The following is a 19807-nucleotide window of genomic DNA, read 5'->3' as shown; positions in this document are numbered from 1 at the left end:
AGTTCAAAAACATGAGGCTTCTATTAGCGTCAATAGTAGCCAAAAAGTTAATTTCTTTTTGTAACAGTCACCAATCTTTTGATGCAATTTTTTCAAGTGCAAGGTCAGTTTTTTTGGGCTTTACAGCTGAACGCTCTTTTGTTTGTTGAATGATAAAATTCCACAAAATGCTCATGAATTGATTAGGAATCTTACCTTGGGTGATTGAGCAGTGGTAAGTTGGTAACTCTTGGCGCTCTGAGACTGGCACTAATTTCACTGAATGAGAAGAGCATTCCCTCATCTTACTTTGAATGCACCCTCTTTAAGCCGTTAAGCCTTGGAATTAAGTCCTTCAGTTACTGAAGTGATTGTGTTTTTCTCTGTAATCAAAAATTCCTTCTCACTTTGTTGGTGTAGGTGAATGAGTGTTCTGCTCTAGCTTATAAATTTATGTCTGAGTAGGCTGTGAATAACTTTTTTTTGTCTTTAAAAAATATACAATGAGGAGCAGAAGTATTTGCACCCTTTGTGATTTGGCAAGTTCACTCACTTAGAAAATAGGTAGAGGTCTGAAATTTTGATCATAGATGCATTTCCGCTCATCGAGACAGAATCTAAAAAAAAAACAAAAAAATCCGGAACTCTCAATGTATGAATTTTCAATAATTTATTTGTAATGTACTGGGATTCCTAAGTATTTGTAGCCCTGAAAAAAACAGTGCTAATATTTAGTGCAGAAGCTTTTGTTTGCAATTACAGGGATCATACGCTTTCTGTAGTTCTTCACCAGGTTTTCACATATGGAAGCAGGGATTTTGGCCCATTCCGCCATACAAATCTTCTCTAGATCTGTCAGGTTTCGGAGCTGTCATTGGGAAACACGAAGTTTCAGCTCCGTCAAAAGATTTTCTATTGGATTGAGGTCTGGAGACTGGCTCAGCCACTCCAGAACCTTGATATGCTTTTTACGCAGCCACTCCTTGGTCAGCTTAGCTGTGTACTTTAGATCATTATCATGTTGAAAAATCCAGCCACGACTCATCTTTAAGTCTCTGACTGAGGGAGGTTTTAGCTCAAAATATGACGATACATTTCTGCTACTGTACAGTCATCCTGTCCCCTTTGCCGAAAACCAGCCCCAAAGCATGACCTTTCCACTAAGCTTGAGAACGAAAAACCGATACGACCAGATATCCGGTTTTACAGGTGAGAAATACAGCTGTATCGATACTAAAGTTACCATTCGACAGTAATTAGCCATTAAATATTCAATGAACCGATAGTAGAGATAGAATTCGGCTATCGCGAGCACAATAATCAGCTTCTAGGGCCTAGTTCAATGCAATGCTTAATATGATAATAATTTAGCTTTTACTTCACATGCTGCGCTTGTGTCATTCACCACACAGCACACTTAGATTGTGACCGCACGCATGGTATAATATGAACAAGCACCACTCACAGTCGTGTTTGCCTCAACTTCCCATGCATTTCGGCAGAACTGCTAGTAGTCACCGTCATTACCCGACCGCCACGGGCATGTCATAACAACGCAAGAGCTAACAAAACTACTGTAACACACGCTCCGTAGCATTTTCTTCAGAGCCCAAAACGAAACTAGTAGCGGCAACGTAGCAACATGCTAAAACATTGGACAGTTTGAGCACCACGCCAGCGACATGCAGTGATTGATTTTCAACGCACTCAGGAAAACAAAAGTCGGACTTTGAAGTGATGAAGGCAGCCAGATCTGTTCGCATGGGACAGAGTGAAGTGTGAAGCGTTACAGAGATCGTGAGTTTTTAACCCTGAAAAATAACCCACTACAATGGTTGAAAGGGCGGCATATTGTTTCCACGAAACGCAGTCTACTCAAACATGAACATGTGGATCAGTTGATCTTCCTCAAGAAAAATCTGCCCTTCAAAAAAGATATGGACAGTGATGAGGAATAAAAAATGTGGAAGCACAGGCATAAGTAAATGACTTTGCTGTGTATAAGGTTAAAGAAATGATTATAGACCTGTCTGTCTAAAATGCCATGCTTTATTCCCCCATCATGATACCATTGGTGAAGCATAATTTATTATTTATTTATGATAGCACTAGCAGGTTTAATTCTTTTTTTTCCTAGAGCTGCTGCATGTAATTAATATTTTTTGCTTGTTAGATGTTTACCTTCAAAGTTTGCACTCAAATTACTTACCTATTGTGTTCAAAACACTAGGAAATACAGTAATTAAATTACTTCACTTTATTGTTGTCTCTCACTGGAGTTTTGTTTTATTATCAATCGCATCCAACAAAATGACGGTCATATAGTAAGCTTTATTTTATTTTTTTCATAAAAAAAAAATAATAAAACATAACATTGGTATGAAATTTTGTTGTTTAATGTTGCTATTAGAAATGTGGTCTTTTTTATATGTTTAAAATACTGTACGAACACACACAACAAATGTTTACTATCGTATAGTTTTCACACTGTATCGAACCGTATCATTCTTAAACTGTATCGAATCGTATCGAATCGCTTGGCCTTAAAAATGTATCGTTTTTTAATCGAGTCATAACCTGTGTATCTAGATACATATCGAATCGGCTTCATGCCAGAGATTCCCAACACTAGTTTCCACCCCCTTACTTCACAGTGGGGATGGTGTTCTAGGGATTGTACTCATCCCTCATTTTCCTCCACACACGACGAGTAAAGTTTGCAACAAAAAGTGATAGTTTGGTCTCATCTGACCACATGACTTTCTCCTATGACCCCTCTGCATCATTCAGATGGCCCCTGGGAAACTTCAGACGGGCCTACACATGCACTGGCTTCAACAGGGGAACCTTCTGAGCAATGCATGATTTTAAACCATTGCACCATAGTGTTCTACTGACATTAGCCTTTGAAACTGTGCATCGAGCTCTCTTTAAGTCATTGACTAGCTCCTGCCGTGTAGTTCAAGGCTGAGCCCTCACTTTTCTTACGATGAGTGATGCCCCACGAGGAGAGATTTTACATAGAGCCCCAGTCCAAGGTAGATTATCATTCATGTTTAGCCTTTTCCGTTTTCTAACAATTGCTGCAACTGTTGATTTGTTCTCACCAAGCTGCTTTCCAATTGTCCTATAGCCTTTTCCAGCTTTGTGAAGCTCAACGATTTTTTTCTCTGGTGTCTTTCGAAAGCTCTTTGGTCTTGCCCATGGTAGCAGTTGGATTATGACTAACTGTGAGGTGCAAAGTTGACAATAATGAGCTCAAATGGGTGGTGGATGGGTGGTTACTCATGGGGTAAAGGTGGACTTTTTTAAGGTAGAATGACAACTCTTTGAGTGTCATAATTATTGATGATTCTCAGCGGTACAAATACTTATGAACCTCAGTAAATTACAAATAAATTATTGAAAAATCCTACAATTTGAGTTCCGGATTTTTAGAATTATGTCACTATGAGTGGAAATGCATTTATTATTGATATTTCAGACCTCTACCTATTTTCCAAGTGGGTGAACTTGCAAAATCACAACAGGTGCAAATACTTCTACTCCTCACTGAAGTATTTTAGCCATAAGCGGATTTTAAGGGGGGGGGGGGGCAGAACCAAAAGTCAGCAATCAACAATCAGTCGTACAATGCACAAATCTGGCCTTAATGGAAGAGTGGCAAGAAGAAAGCCATTTCTCAAAGATATCCATAAAAAGTCTCGTTTAAAGTTTGCCACAAGCCACCTGGGAGACACACCAAACATGTGGAAGAAGGTGCTCTGGTCAGATGAAACCAAAATTGAACTTTTTGGCCAGAATGCAAAACGATATGTTTGGCGTAAAAGTACCACAGCTCATCACCCTGAACACACCATCCCCTCTGTCAAACATGGTGGTGGCAGCATCATGGTTTGGGCCTGCTTTTCTTCAGCAGGGACAGGGAAGATGGTTAAAATTGACGGGAAGATGGATGCAGCCAAATACAGGAACATTCTGGAAGAAAACCTGTTGGTATCTGCACAAGACCTGAGACTGGGACGGAGATTTATCTTCCAACAGGACAATGGGTTCAAAAATAAACGTATCCAGGTGTTAGAAAGGCCAAGTCAAAGTCCAGACCTGAATCCAATCGAGAATCTGTGGAAAGAGCTGAAGACTGCTGTTCACAAACACTCTCCATCCAACCTCACTGAGCTCGAGCTGTTTTGCAAGGAAGAACGGGCAAGAATGTCAGTCTCTCGATGTGCAAAACTGATAGAAACATACCCCAAGCGACTTGCAGCTGTAATTGGAGCAAAAGGTGGCGCTACAAAGTATTAACGCAAGGGGGCTGAATAATATTGCACGCCCCACTTTTCAGTTTTTTATTAGTTAAAAAAGTTTAAATTATCCAATAAATTTTGTTCCCCTTCACGATTGTGTCCCACTTGTTGTTGATTCTTGACAAAAAATTAAAATTTTATATCTTTATGTTTGAAGCCTGAAATGTGGCGAAAGGTTGCAAGGTTCAAGGGGGCCGAATACTTTTGCAAGGCACTGTATATAAGTTGCACTGGAGTATAAGTCACATTTTTGGGGGAAATTTACTTGATAAAATCCAACACATAGAAGAGATATGTCATCTTGAAAAGATATTTAAAATTAAACATACAATAGAGAACAACATGCTGAATAAGTGTACGGTATAATAATGTTACATGATGCATGAACATCGAAATGCGAAGGTTTCCGGCATGTTAACGTAACATAGCTATTTAGGAGTTATTCAGATAACTATAGCATAAAGCACATGCTAACAAGTTTACCAAACCATCAGGGTCACTCCAAAACACCAAAATAACATGTGAAATTATATAATAATGTGTTAATAATTTCAAACATAAGTCGCTCCAGAGTATAAGTCGCACCCCAAGCCAAACTATGAAAAAAAACTGCGACTTATAGCCAAAAAAATACGGTATATAAAAGTTGTAAAGCAATAAAACTGCAACAAAAATGAATGAAATCAACAAAAAAAATTCTATTTTTATATTGGGTGAAAATTATTTTTCGAACAGATCATGTGACTAGCAACTTAGACGGTCACTTGCTTTGCATATAATTTAAAAAAAAAAAAAAAAATTAGGGGAGGGCAATTTGATTTTTCAAATTATTTTTTTCTTTGATTGAATTTTTATTTTTTTTATTGGGATTGAATGATTTAGACACAAAAGTCCTACCCATAATATAGCCGAAACACAAAAAGGATTGCTTGATTGAATAATAAAGACAAAAATGTCATAATCAAAATTTGGCCCAAACACAAATCAATATTACTTCAATCAAAAAAGTTGCTTAAAAAAAAAAAAAAAGGAAAAAAAAATCTGAGAGAAAAAGCTTTCACATGCATTAAAAAAAAAAAAAAAATTCGTTTAGAATTTATTTTTGCATTCAAACACATTTTTTTTTGTATTGAAGCAACTTTTTTTTTTTTTTGCGTCTTTGAATAATAAAGTCATAAATCTACCTCCATATGGCTCCGCCCAGGGGATACAATTTTTGACTGGGGTAACTACTTTAGCACGACACCGGCGGGCGTACCATATTCAACGGATGACGATCTTGGTGAAAAGTATAGCTTAATCAGCCTCATTTGGAATTCCGCTCAAGAATGATGGGAAACAAAAAATGCTTTATTATCATAAATATTCTTGAGATTTTATTGCTGACACTGCATTTCGGGGTCATCAACATGTTGTGCCCCCTCTGCCCCAAAAGTCAAACTCCGCCTATGATTTTAGCTACCCTTGATGGCAATGGATGTCCAAACTCTTTTCACTTAGAGGGCTGAGCCCCGTCAAAACATTTAAAATGTATTTATATACTGAATTTAATTATTTCAAATATTTTTAAAATATATTTTAATTTGGATTTATTTCATTATTATTTTCAATTTCATTTACTTATTTACTTCAACATTTATATCTATTTCACAATGTTTTAATGTTTCTTTTTATATTTCAAATTCTGTTTATTTCAATTTTTGTTTCAATTCTATCTTTAATACAAAATAAAATACTAATTTGAATTTTTTATTCATTTCAATTTCTATTTACTTTTTCCAGCCCATGTGTTAAGCTGTTTCTGTCATGTGAACGTGTTGTTCTCAATCAACAACACTGCGTACCCCCTAATTGTTAACACAGGGACCAACCCCCAGGTTTCCACCAATGCGCTTGCTTCTTTTCACTCTTGTTTTCTTCTTTTTGTGCCCCCGCAGCCAGCGAGAGTGTTTTGCTACGGCAGCTGTTCCAGGCTAAATTGACTCAGACCGGCTCTCTGGTACCGGCGGCCCCAAGCAGGATGGGACTCAGGGGGCCCAAAGGCGCTCTGCTGCTCAACAGGACGCCACCTCCCCGACCACACAGGGGGTATCATGACCTAACTAAGGTAGAGTGCTGGTCAATCAATGGAAACAGAGACATTGTATTTTTAGAAAAAGGCACGACGGTCTAATTTCAACTTCCTCCCACCATGAGCTATTTTTAAACCTCTGGGAATTTGATTTGTTTGGACGGTCTGTACTGACAAAAAAAAAAAAAAAAAGGCTGACAACCATGTGCGCACAACACAGATGACACAAAAATTTCCCATGGCATCCACAAGCAACAAAACTTTTTTCCCCATAAATCATTGTGTCAAACAACCCCTTTTTTCCCCCCATTTCTTAGGTTTTGTTGTTTTGCAAATCTTATTTTCCGCTCATGCGAGTGACTAAAGACACTTCCTGTTGGTGTTCTGCTCTGTATCTGTGGCTCATTTGCAGTGTTGTGTTTGGTGTCCCTTCTAATTTTTGTCTTAGTCTTTTGAATGAAAATACTTACCGGTATTAGTCTTACGTAATATTTTAATCATTTCAAAATGTGTTCGCCTTCGTCTAGTTTTAGTCGACGAAATCTGATAGAAATTTTCTCTACCGCAATTTTCAGACTATAAACCGCTACTGTTTTACTTCATTTTGAATCCTGCGGCTTATAGTCAAGTGCAGCTTATTTGTTGATTTTTTTTTTTTTTTTTTTGGGGGGGGGTTAATAAGTAACACTGTATTTAACAGCGACGTCATTAGACTGCCAAAAGACCATCATAATTATGACATGACACTATCATGGGCATTACTGAATGCTTATGACAGATGTCACTAAGTGTCATCCGGAAAATTATGTCAGTAACTCCATTCATGTCCAGCTCGGATCTTTTACATCCATTTAAAGTGGATAATTTGCCGGATAACACCAAAATGACATCTGTTATAAGCATTCATTAATGCTCACGACAGTGTCATGTCATAATCATGATTGTCTAATGACAGTCTTATGGCACCACAGCAGGGGTGAAAATGGGCGGGAACGGTCAGGAACGCAGTTCCGGTATAAGATTCAGGGCCGGAACGCAGTTCCGGTATAAGATTCAGGGCCAGAACGCTGTTCCGGTATTCGGTGCTTTGATTCCGAAAATATGACGGCAACTGTCCAAACGCTATGTAAAAAAAAAAATTCTAAGCTGCCACACGTACATTTCATCTCCAAGAAGAAAACAATCTACCAACATCGGATTTACAGTACATACAGTAAACAAGTGTGAACAACAAGCATAATAAAGTGCTTGTGTACAGTAATCCGTTTCCACCGATATTTATTATTTTATTCCAAGGACGGCATGGAGCTGCTGCAGTTATCTGAGTCTGACAATGACGAGTCACGTCAATGTGTGCATGCAGCAAAGCAAAACGCCTGGACTCATTTATCCGTTCAATTGGCTGACATACTGACATGTGATCACCAGAGATAGTTAGCTCTGATTGGTTCAAATGTGCACGTTTTCTGAAACAACGAGAAAAAAAAGGGCAATGCAGGCAAAAGGTGGCTTATTTATCATATCTAGTTTTATTTGCTCTGATGGGGAGTTTCAGAACATCTTAGCTGTCAATAGCCACGTTTACATGCTGACTTTTATTCATACCGATTCAAATAATTCCGAATGGAAATTTCAGATCAGCTGTTTACATGTCACTTCATCTATTCCGATCCAGCGTTTACATGTGTCTGCGTTTATTCCGAAAGGACTTTTGACAACTGCCGTCTGACATGCGCAGATTAATCAAAACAAAGCGTCATGTTGCAAAACATGGAGATCGATCGTCAGATCAGCTGCTGTTTTAACTTTTCGAGTGGAAACAAAACTTCAGAATGACACGCCGTTCATTTAAAAAGTTGTGTGGGCTGGTGGAGGGATTCATGGATATAAACTTTCCGCCGGACTCCAATTAGGTGCGCTGTGCGTGTGCTTGGAAGCCATGTTGCAAGTGACGTTACTTACGTCACCAAGTGACGTCACCACGTCAGTACGGAGCATGTGCAGAAAGAACGCAACCAGACACCATTCCGCTTCCCTGTTTACATGATATAATTTTACTTCTAATCGGTTTGGGAAAAGGAATATTCCACCCCTGTGAAACGGAATGAAATTCCATTCGGTTTGGGCCTGTTCATTCCGAATGAGGTGTTTATATGGAACACATTTATTCGGTTTGAACATCTAAACCGATTGCAATTGGAATATTTGGCTCCATATAAACGTGACTAATGTGCACTTTCGACTTATATTTAACCATTTATGTTAAGCTACTTATTCATTTCCTTATGATTTACAAAAGTCAATGTTTGTGCAATCTTCAAAATATATTCCATTTCACTCTGCATAATATAAGTCATTTGTACCTATTTATCTGAATGTATGTTACTTTATAATCAAAAAAACAAAAAGTAAATGTTTCAATTTTAATGTACATCCTATGTTCTTAAGTAGTTAAAATTGAGATTTGGCATTTGGTATGTAAGGGAATGAGGGAAAATAAAAATTGGGAGATGGTTGTTGGGGTTATAGCTGTTTTTGTTAACTTTTATTTTGCAAATCATTGAAAAAATACAATTTTGAATGAAAATCAGTTTTTGTATGTGTTATATAAATAATTGACCAAAACGGTTTTCTTTGCATTTCAGTACTTTTGACCCCCCCCCCCCCCCCCCCCCCAATAAATACATAAATACCGACCTTCACGTCGGGGAGTTCCGGCAAGTAATTTTAACCACTTTCAAGACTGCACCATAGTCAAATAAAGTGTTACCAAATACCACAATTAATGAAACAACTGGAACAGTAACTGAAAAAATAATTAGCACAGACATGAAATTTGATTGTTATTTAGATCTGTAGCGCTGCATTGCATCGTAGGAGGCATGTTTGACAACGACAGTGTTGAGAACAGGTGGCAGCAGAGGTCGACTGTCTCCCCCAAGGGAGCAGTGATGGCCAAATGAAGCTTCTTGAAGCAATGAAGCTTTGTAACCAATTGGTTCAAAACTTCATTGTGGTTCATTTGGTCTTATGACATTCGTATGATACCACTGTCAAATAAAGTGTCACCGGTTAATATCTTTTGATGTAAATATTCCATAATACAGTGAGGCTTACACTGTGGCTTATAGTCCAGTGCGGCTTAGCAATGAACAAATGACGTTTTTATGTCAAATTTGGTGGGTGGCGGCTTATAGTCAGGCACGCCTTATAGTGCAAAAATTACAGTGGTTTGAGTCAACAGTTATTCAAAATGTTTTTGTCTGTAAAATTCAAATGTTTTAGTCAAAATATAAAGGACAACGCCAACTTTGTGATTATAATACACACACAACAGGAAAAGTAGTACATAGTTGTCCGAGCGTTTAAGAGGATGCTGTCCACGCTAAAGTTGATGCTAATGCTAACATGAATGCTATACTAACGAGACAAGTTATATTTAGTTTGTGATGATCACTAAGCATGAACCTTTAAAGGCTAAAGTAACATTGCCAAGATAAGAAAACAAATCTTACCATGCGTTTCCAAACAAGCAAGATGCAGCGTAGCTTAGCTTGAAACACATTCTTAACTCCAGGGAGGAAAGTGAGGGAGAGGCACAGCAAAACATGAGTGACACGACCCAAACACTGCTACGAAGCAAGCTGATGTACTCTACGTATAATATGAACATTTCACACGTTCTGAACATATGACGGAAACTATGTCACATTTTCGTCTCGTCAGACGAAAACTGGCATTTGTCTCATTATGTTCTCGACTCCCTAGACATTTTTTTAAGTCGCCATCGTCACATCATCGTCATGAAAAAATTGTTCGTCGACAAAATATTTTCGTAATCGCCATTGTTGATAAAAACAACACTAGTAGTAAGGTTGTCAAAAGTATCGAGGTATTCATAGTTAAATGTTGTAGCCGGATCTGGATATGATATTTGATTCCAGAAGTATTGATAATCGTTTATTTATTTGTTTCTGCATGAACACAGGTCACCAGAAATGTGTTGTCATGGGGTAAATTTGATTTTTTTTCCCTACTCTTGATAGTAATGGAGGATAATTTAGCATTTTCCTTGTTAACTCATTGGCTGCGTTTGTGGCGCTAGATGTTATATTTTTTTGGTAATTACAGGTCACTCCTTGTTGATTTTCAGTGCATTTTAGGGTGTTCCTGTGTCAATCCTGTACATTTTGGATCATTTCCTGTTGATATGAGGGTATTTCTAGTCCTCTTCATTAGTGACTTTGTTCATTTCGGTTCACTTTCTGTTATTATTTAGTTGATAAAAAATGGTATCAAATTTAGATTATTTTTCTGAGTATCGGTGTCAAAATTTATGCATCATAACAACAGCACTAATTAATTATCTTGTACAACACAGGGTTGCATGAGGACCCTTGCAACGTAAGGTCATGTAATGCCATAAGTGGAGAAAACAACGCAAACGTTTTTTACTTAAATGATACAGGAAATGACAAAGGGCTTAAGTCATTCACAGTCATAGATTTTAGCTGTAAATATGGATTGGAACCAAAAAGTATGTTCTGAGTAAGATTGGACTATGGAACTATCACTGATTTGCAAAGTAAAAGCAGATGTTTGCAAAAATCATATTTGGAGTTATTAAGACGATCATCTGCTTTCATCGAGAAAAACAGATAACGTATCTGATAATATTTACTGTTAAGTCAATAGCTGCCATTGACAGTGATAGAAGTCCAATTCATTGTTAAAGGCTCGAGACTGAAGGAGTGAATGAACATTTGCCCCTCTCAATCAAAATGGATTGGACGTCTAGTGCAGTCAATGGCAGCCAATGAGTTAACAAGGACTTGTAGTTTGTTTCCAATTCCTGCAAACTGAGTACCGTATTGGCCCGAATATAAGATGAAACTGATTATAGGACGACACCCTCTTTTTCAAGACTCAAGTTTGAAAAAAAGACTTTTTGAACACCAAATTAATTTTTATACAGAAAATAATTAGAGTAATCTGAAACATGATTATAACAATATATTTGAGAGAAAAAGCATATTATTTTGCCTCAATCAAATCTCAATGTCTGAACATTTAAATATGTTAACTAAAGTGCAATCACATTCGTAAATGAATGGCTTCTGTTTTTTGAAATGTAAATAAACCAATCTATTGTGATAAAACAACAAAATTGAAATAACTGCATTAACCATCAACGTGAAGTCTAACTGTAAAAGTAGTCTTGAAACAAATCTGAATAAGGAAAAACATTATAATGAAATAATGCAAACTGGTTAAACTTGAGAGTAGCTGAGATCTGTCATGACAGAACATCGCTTCAATGATATCTGGCGCCGTCTAGCGTCGTGAATGGGTATAATGTCTAGGCCGCGAATATAAGACGACCCCCACTTTTTCAGTCTTATTTCAATGCAAAAAACACCGTCTTATATTCGGGCTAATACGGTATTTTTTTTGTTTGTTTGTTTGTTTATCCATAATAAATGCTACAATTGTTCATTTGTTGCCGGTGCTCCCAGTTCAAATGATTTACAGGTGTACTAGTGATAAACTCATGTATATTCACAGCGCAATGATGAGAAGAGCCACATGATCGAACGTCTGTCATTGTCAATGACACTGAAAGAGTTAAGATATTAGGGCAAAAAATATATATTGAATGAGTAAAAAGAGCTTTAAAGTTGTTTGTAAGCAAGTTTCACTAGTACTTTATTTTTTCAGACTTTAAATTGCACCAGCTGAAAATGCACAATGACGGGGATGCGGGGGCAAGAGAAACCAAACATTTGCCATACTGGATTATAAATCTCATTGGGGTTAGAATGTAAATAGAATATAAATAAAATACCAAATACATATAATCGCGTTTTAAAAAAAAAAAAAAAAAAAAAAAAAAAAACATTTTTAATCAAAGAGCCTTCCATGCAACTTTGTCACACTTCCTGATAAATACATATAAAAAATTTTTTAAAAAAAACAGGGACTTAGGACATTTATTACCCTCCTGGTAAGATGTCGCCAAGATGTTGAAGCTAAGTCGTAGCTAGAGAGTGAGCTAAGCTCCAAAATGACAATGTCAGACATCCGTGTGTTGCTGACTTTATTCAGCTGCTCGTGACATCAACACTTGCAGAATGAAACTATAATAAAGATGAAATTAAATCAGTTTCATCTTCAATGACAGGAATTCAAATTTGCATTTATAACAAGCTTCTGATACAGCTATAACAATCTACACAAACGATTAGCATGTAGCAGTTAGCATCTGCGCATCACCAAAAACAATCACATAAACTCGCCCCAAGTATTAGACCACAATTGAAAATGCACAATAAGCAGTACTAAAGGTGTTTTATTGTTGCTTCGGTGGATGATTTACGAGCAACAAATGTGTGCTCAGGCTTTCTTTCCCCTGTCTCTCTCACTCGGCTGCGCTCTTCCTTGTGTGCGAAAATGTTTTCTTCGTGTGTACATGCGCTCTTACTCTCGTGTGGAAGTTCTACCTGCTCTATGCTTGCTGCGCCAAAATAAAAGCAAGCATCACAAAACAAAAGTCATCATTATTTAAAAAAAAAAAAGAAAAGAAAAAAGAAAAATAAGAACGACTGGAGACAAAAATGGCGGACGAGACTCCAGCGTCGTAAAGTCAAAATCACCTAAGTTGGGTACGTTGTAACCCTTCGGACTACCTGAATAATAAACCGACGACTTAAAAAATAAAAGACGTCAAGAAACAGCTCTTCTTCTTCCGTTGTGCTACAATCAGTTGTTTCTCTGCAGAGTGCTGCCTCCAAGTGATCATTTTATGCACGCACAGGAATTTCCTGCAATGGCACTTTATGTTATGTAACTGGCCTTTCAAATTTGGTCAGGGATATTTTCTGTATATGTTTCGTATGTAAATTTTATAAAATGCATATATGTAATGTGTAACTATATGTTGTAATATACTAGTATGTAACAATATTCGTTCCTGTGTAGGCTATATGAGATTCATTATTCCACTAAGATCTATTTAAATTTTTAAAAATGCATATTTTGGTGACTTAGTATTTTACTATTAATCAAGATTTATTCAATACAAAGACGCATTTTTTTTTTAACCGAGTCATGATCAGTCATTGTGAAATTCACATTCATTTTGTTTCGAATGTCAGGTGTTGAAGAAAAAAGGCTCCAACTCCTTCCTCCAACGACTTGAGCGCTGCGGTCCTATCACAGTGGGAGTCCAACTCAGGGTAAAATTTCTCAATTTTATGCATGTAAAGGTTCGAATATTGTTATCTGTTTTCTATGGAATCAGTTATTCCTTGAATAATCTCCATGCCAAAGCCATCCTTTGCGTCATAAAGCCTCAAGACCATTCGCTCAATCTTACACTTTCTTGTAATATAACTTTATAAAACAAGAATAATATTATTGGAAAGGCGTGATGCAATTGTACGGAAGGCGCCTGAGAGAAGGAGCGCCCGTTCTTTGAATGAGACCAGTGTGTTGGACAATCACAACGGCCTTGTGGGCACGAGAGGCCATGCTTGAAGCCCTCCTCATGAATGAATGAACAATGAACAACCAACACCGTGTGACGCGCGTCCTGCCTGTCTGGCGAGATGGCACGTATTTGGGATGGCGATGACGTTTGGAGATACGCAGAGGGCGAGGTTGACGTTTGTGGGCGGCCAAGCATTTCACTTGTTTGCAGGCAGATTTAAGTATGCGTGAGGAAAAACGAGGGTTGCTGTCAGGACACTCAGAAGGAAAGAAAAGCCTGAATCTTCCAACGTTTAAGATGAGTAAAATAGGAATTCTGCACTGTAAGAATTAAAATCGTCATGCAAACTAAAGATTTTAAGTAGGCATAACTCAAATTCCTTAGTTATCTCAACTAGTTTTTCAGTTTTGCTAACTCATACTTCTGTGTCTGACTGTTAAATCCCCAAAATATCAAATATGTACTTAAATTGAAGTACAATTTACTTAAAATGTTGAATTCAAAGCAATAAACTATTTTATTGAGTTTTCCATCAACAACCATAAATACATATGGCGGAAAACACTCAGGTGAGTAGAAGTACCACTCTGAGACCCCCAATTTGGCCAAATTTCAAAATTGTCCGATATGCATGTGTGATACATCATTGGAAAGCTTAAAATCTCAATTTTCTGGGGGGATTCTTTTTTTTAACAGGAGGGCATTTAAAAAAAAAAAAAAAAAAAAAAAACAGCAAAAGCCTATCTGGAGGTGAGAGAATGCGAGAGCAGAATTACAGACACCATGACTTTAACGAGGGATTATCGCGTTCTTACCTTGTTTTGATCCAAAAAGTCCATGTAGCATGTATCACTGAGCTGTGAATGGCCACAGCTGGATTTTTGGGGGATTTTATGGGCTAAACATGGTAATATAACAAGGGTCGCGATGCAGAAAACCAGACATCAAGGAGTGGTCGAGATGTTCTTTTTCATATATTTACCCTTTTAAACGTTTTTTTTTTTCCAATTTTTCTTTGTTTGGATCGATTATTTATCATCTAACATTTTGGAGAAAATGCGACTAACAAAAAAAAAATACAATTAAGCGAAACGTAAGAGGTAGATATCCGTAACTTTTTTACGGACGCAAATTTTTTCATTGTGACGTAATTTGTTTAAAAGTTTAAAGTATGCGAGTAAATAATTTTTTAAAGTCTTTTTTTTTTTTTTTTTTTAACTAAATATTAGACATCAATTAATGATTCTAAGCTAAAGATTACAGACATTTCTAATAATAAATACTAGTGCTGTAACGATTAATTTGTTAACTCGAGTATTCGATAAGAAAAAAATATTCGAAGTAAATTTGGTTGCTTCGAGTATTCGTTTAATTAAAGTGGCGTTGTAATGGTTTATTCTGAAAGTGTTTACATTTAGTTTTAATGATTAGGGTGGATACACTGCCCTCTGGTCTGCCTCATTTCACATGGCTGAATCCAACTGCCCCCTGATAAGATCAACGTAAGCCACGTTTTTGTTTGGGCTAATGTTTTTTAATGCATTCGTAATTTAATTTATAGGTATATTTAGCCCTTTTTTGTGGGAATATGAGTCTGAACCATTTGTTAAGAGCTTTGTAAAAAAAAAAAAAAAGTATTTTATAGCATTTAAGCTAGCTGACGTTTGCTATGTAAGTTAGCCAATTGTTCTTTTGTTGTACATAGATCCTCGTTTATTTATTTTTTTATACCATTTGAGGCTCATCCCAGGTATTTTAATTTTTCATGTTCCTTATCCGATTACTCGATTATTCGAACTGACTAGTTCATCGATTAATCGACTACTAAAATAATCGATAGCTGCAGCCCTAATAAATACAATTACTTACCTTCTTTTTATGGCTAGCTTGGAATAAAAGCGGTTGCGCGACGTCTGTAAATACTAGGAGTTTTCAGGGTAAAAAGGACAAATTAAAAATAGTTTAGGGGCTTACTGAGCCATGAATCTGCTATGGCAGCATATAGACATATTGTTTTATCAAACACAACAGTTCTTTTGACTTAAAATACAGGAGTTTATTTTAAGGAGGGGTGCAAGAGCAGAAACTGCTTTTTCAGCCTTTATGTGTTTGCAGCCATATATATATATATATATATATATATATATATATATATATATATATATATATATATATATATATATATATATATAATATAAATATTTAGCGTAGCATTTCTCTTAATTTTTAATTTATATCCTGTTACATGTTCCCCATCACAACATTATAAATGTTATTATTCTCATTGACTGCCATTGACGGCACTATATCTATTTTGACTGGCTGCCACTGCCAGAACCCCAAAGAAATTCCATTGGACCTCTCTTGCCGTCAATGGCAGTGAAACATGATCATCCCAGTTCAAATAGATTTAATATATATCGCTGTCAGTTAATATCCAACAATACATTAACAATACTTTTTTTTATAGGTCATTCTGTTTACGGCTCATGAGTAGTGTCAGCTGACATACGGTAAATCTTTTACATGGATAGCAAACTCAATCGGCACAATTAAAGACAACAATACTTTAACAAATTTTCAAAAACAAAACAAAACAAAAAAAACGATCATCAACAACGTCAATGAACACATTCTCAGCTCTGTGGTACAATGAGCAGAGCTTATGAAACTGAGCACATATTTATAGTTATTATTCATAACTTTTAATTTCATTATCAGTTTCATCATCACAGTAGCCCGTGTTGTTCAGCTTACTTTAAAAAAGTAATTTGTTTCAGTTACAATTTACTTCTCCCAAAAAGTAATTGAAACACTGATCATCAACAACATCAATGAACACATTCTCAGCTCTGTGGTACAATGAACAGAGCTTATGAAACTGAGCACATATTTATAGTTGTTATTCATAACTTTAAATTTTATTATTAGTTTCATCATCACAGTAGCCAGTGTTAATCTTACTTTTAAAAAGTAATTAGTTACAGTTACAAATTACTTCTCCCAAAAAGTAATTGAGTTAGTAACTCAGTCATCTCAACGTAAGAGTAATTAGTTACTCGGCAAAGTAACTGAGGTTATTTTTCATGTTCTACACGTTATTACATGATCCATTATATAACGTCTTTCACATCAAATGTGTTTATATTAAATGATTTAATTGAATTGTCTCTTTCATTCCCCAAAAAATATACGTCACCCTTTTTACATTTTTTACATTTTCACCTGCAGTGGAGCAAATAAGTATTTAGTCACCCACCAATTGGGCAAGTTCTCCTACTTGAAAAGATTAGAGAGGTCTGTAATTGTCAACATGGGTAAACCTCAACCATGAGAGACAGAATGTGGAAAAAAAAACAGAAAATCACATTGTTTGATTTTTTTTCCAAATTAGAGTGGAGTATTTGGTCACCCACAAACAAGCAAGATTTCTGGCTGTCAAAGAGGTCTAACTTCTAACGAGGTCTAACGAAGCTCCACTCGGTACCTGTATTAATGGCACCTGTTTTAACTCATTATCGGTATAAAAGACACCTGTCCAAAACCTCAGTCAGTCACACTCCAAACGCAACTATAGCCAGGACCAAAGAGCTGTCGAAGGACACCAGAGACAAAATTGTAGACCTGCACTAGGCTGGGAAGACTGAATCTGCAATAGGTAAAACGCTTGGTGTACAGAAATCAACTGTGGGAGCAATTATTAGAAAATGGAAGACTTACAAGACCACTGATAATCTCCCTCGATCTGGGGCTCCATGCAAGATCTCACCCCGTGGCGTCAAAATGATAACAAGAACGGTGAGCAAAAATCCCAGAACCACACAGTAACAAAGGCTACTATCAGTAACACAATGCGCCACCATGGACTCAAATCCTGCACTGCCAGACGTGTCCCCCTGCTGAAGAAACTACACGTCCAAGCCCATCTGCGGTTCGCTAGAGAGCATTTGGATGATTCACAAGAGGACTGGGAGAATGTGTTATGGTCAGATGAAACCAAAATAGAACTTTTTGGTAGAAACACAAGTTCTCGTGTTTGGAGGAGAAAGAATACTGAATTGCATACGAAGAACTTCATACCTAGTGTGAAGCATGGGGGTGGAAACATCATGCTTTGGGGCTGTTTTCCTGCAAAGGGACCAGGACGACTGATCTGTGTAAAGGAAAGAATGAATGGGGCCATGTATTGAGAGATTATGAGTGAAAATCTCCTTCCATCAGCAAGGGCATTGAAGATGAGACGTGGCTGGGTCTTTCAGCATGACAATGATCACAAACACACAGCCAGGGCAACAAAGGAGTGGCTTCGTAAGAAGCATTTCAAGGTCCTGGAGTGACGTAGCCCGTCTCCAGATTTCAACCCCATAGAAAATCTGTGGAGGGAGTTGAAAGTCTGTGTTGCCCAACGACAGCCCCAAAACATTACTGCTCTAGAGGAGATATGCATGAAGGAATGGGCCAAAATACCAGCAACAGTGTGTGAAAAGCTTGTGAAGAGTTACAGAAAACGTTTGGCCTCCGTTATTGCCAACAAAGGGTACATAACTAAGTATTGAGATGAACTTTTGGTATTGACCAAATACTTATTTTCCACCATGATTTGCAAATGAAATCTTTAAAAATCAAACTGTGATTTTCTGTTTTTTTTTCCACATTCTGTCTCTCATGGTTGAGGTTTACTCATGTTGACAATTCCAGGCCTCTCTAATATTTTCAAGTGGGAGAACTTGCACAATTAGTGGTTGACTAAATACTTATTTGCCCCACTGTATATCCTGTAAGTGTAATGGTATACACACTTTGACTTTCAAATGCTGTGAGGAAAAAGCCTTTTTGTTTTTCCTGTTGTACTGAACCCGCACCAAACCGTGACCCCTGTCATTCAAGGAACCTTTAGGGCAAGTGACTATTTTTGGTAATGAAAACAAAAACAAATGATTATTATATTTAAACATTTACAAGAACAACTGCCATTTGGTGATGATAATGCATACTGAACAGGAAAACAGTCCATTATTTTCAATTAATTGTATCCACCTGAACGCCACGAACCGTATGTTATGTAAAAAAAAAAAAAGGTTGCCCGAGAGTTGAAGATGACGCTCACCACGCCAAATGCTAATGCTAGCGAGAATGCGACTGCTAGGCTAATGCTCCGAGCCACCTAGCATTGCGTTTGCAACGGCGTCACAACAACCTTCCCTCCTCCCCTCTCCCGCTCTGCTCGCTTCGTGTCTCTCGACATCTCTCGTCATTCAACCCAACTGTAGTAACGCACGGTGTTGCAAAGATGGGAAAAATAATGAGTTAGGTTACAGTGATCCCTCGTTTTTTTGCGGTTATTGGGGTCCAGAACCCTCCGCGATAAGTGAAAAACCGCATAGTAGCCCAAATTTTTATTATTATTATTTTTTTTTTTTGTGTGTGTCTTTAATGTATTTATTCAGATTTAGCATTGGAAAGAATGTGTATATATATCTATATATATACATATATATATGACATGTTTTTCACTTTTTTCCCAAAATATAATTTGAATAAATACTTTTATGTATGTATATATATATATATATATATATATATTTTAGTAAATGGTTTTAAAGCACTTCAAATGTAATATTATGAAAAGTTTTAAACATGTTACTGTTCCACCGAATTATTTTTAAACAGGAATAAAGCATAAAAATGCTTAACTTTATTAAGTGCTTCATTGAGTGAGTCTTACACACAACAATACAAACAATGAGTTGCCACAGCAACTGTTTAACAAGTTAAACGATGATTGACGCATGCGGCGCTTTGATGCTCGGTTCACTGGCAACATCAAATATCAATGTTTGTCAATTATTGTTTACTTTAATAAGCAACTCCAGTGCACACACTGCCTGACCAACAACGAGCAGGGGGAGGGAGGGAGAGTGAGACTACGTGATCGTTTTTTTTTTTTTTTAATTGAAAAAA

The 19807-nt window shown here is 36.9% G+C and overlaps 1 protein-coding gene across 5 annotated transcripts in view; it reads left to right on the top strand.

Moving 5' to 3' along the window:
* The window catches only part of myo16 (myosin XVI), a 269930-nt gene that overhangs the window by 190390 nt on the left and 59733 nt on the right, over positions 1 to 19807 (top strand). For all 5 annotated transcript variants that reach the window (XR_009066237.1, XM_057851442.1, XM_057851443.1 and 2 more), the window contains 2 exons: positions 6224 to 6393; positions 13512 to 13592. Coding sequence is in view for 4 of the 5 variants with exons in the window: in XM_057851442.1 (XP_057707425.1) it covers positions 6224 to 6393; positions 13512 to 13592 (251 nt within the window). In the remaining variant the exon portion in view is untranslated. The remainder of the gene's footprint in view (positions 1 to 6223; positions 6394 to 13511; positions 13593 to 19807) is intronic.

This window comes from Corythoichthys intestinalis, chromosome 12 (genome assembly GCF_030265065.1).
Source record: "Corythoichthys intestinalis isolate RoL2023-P3 chromosome 12, ASM3026506v1, whole genome shotgun sequence".
Taxonomy (NCBI): Eukaryota; Metazoa; Chordata; class Actinopteri; order Syngnathiformes; family Syngnathidae; genus Corythoichthys; species Corythoichthys intestinalis.
This window is presented reverse-complemented; position numbering and strand designations above follow the sequence as displayed.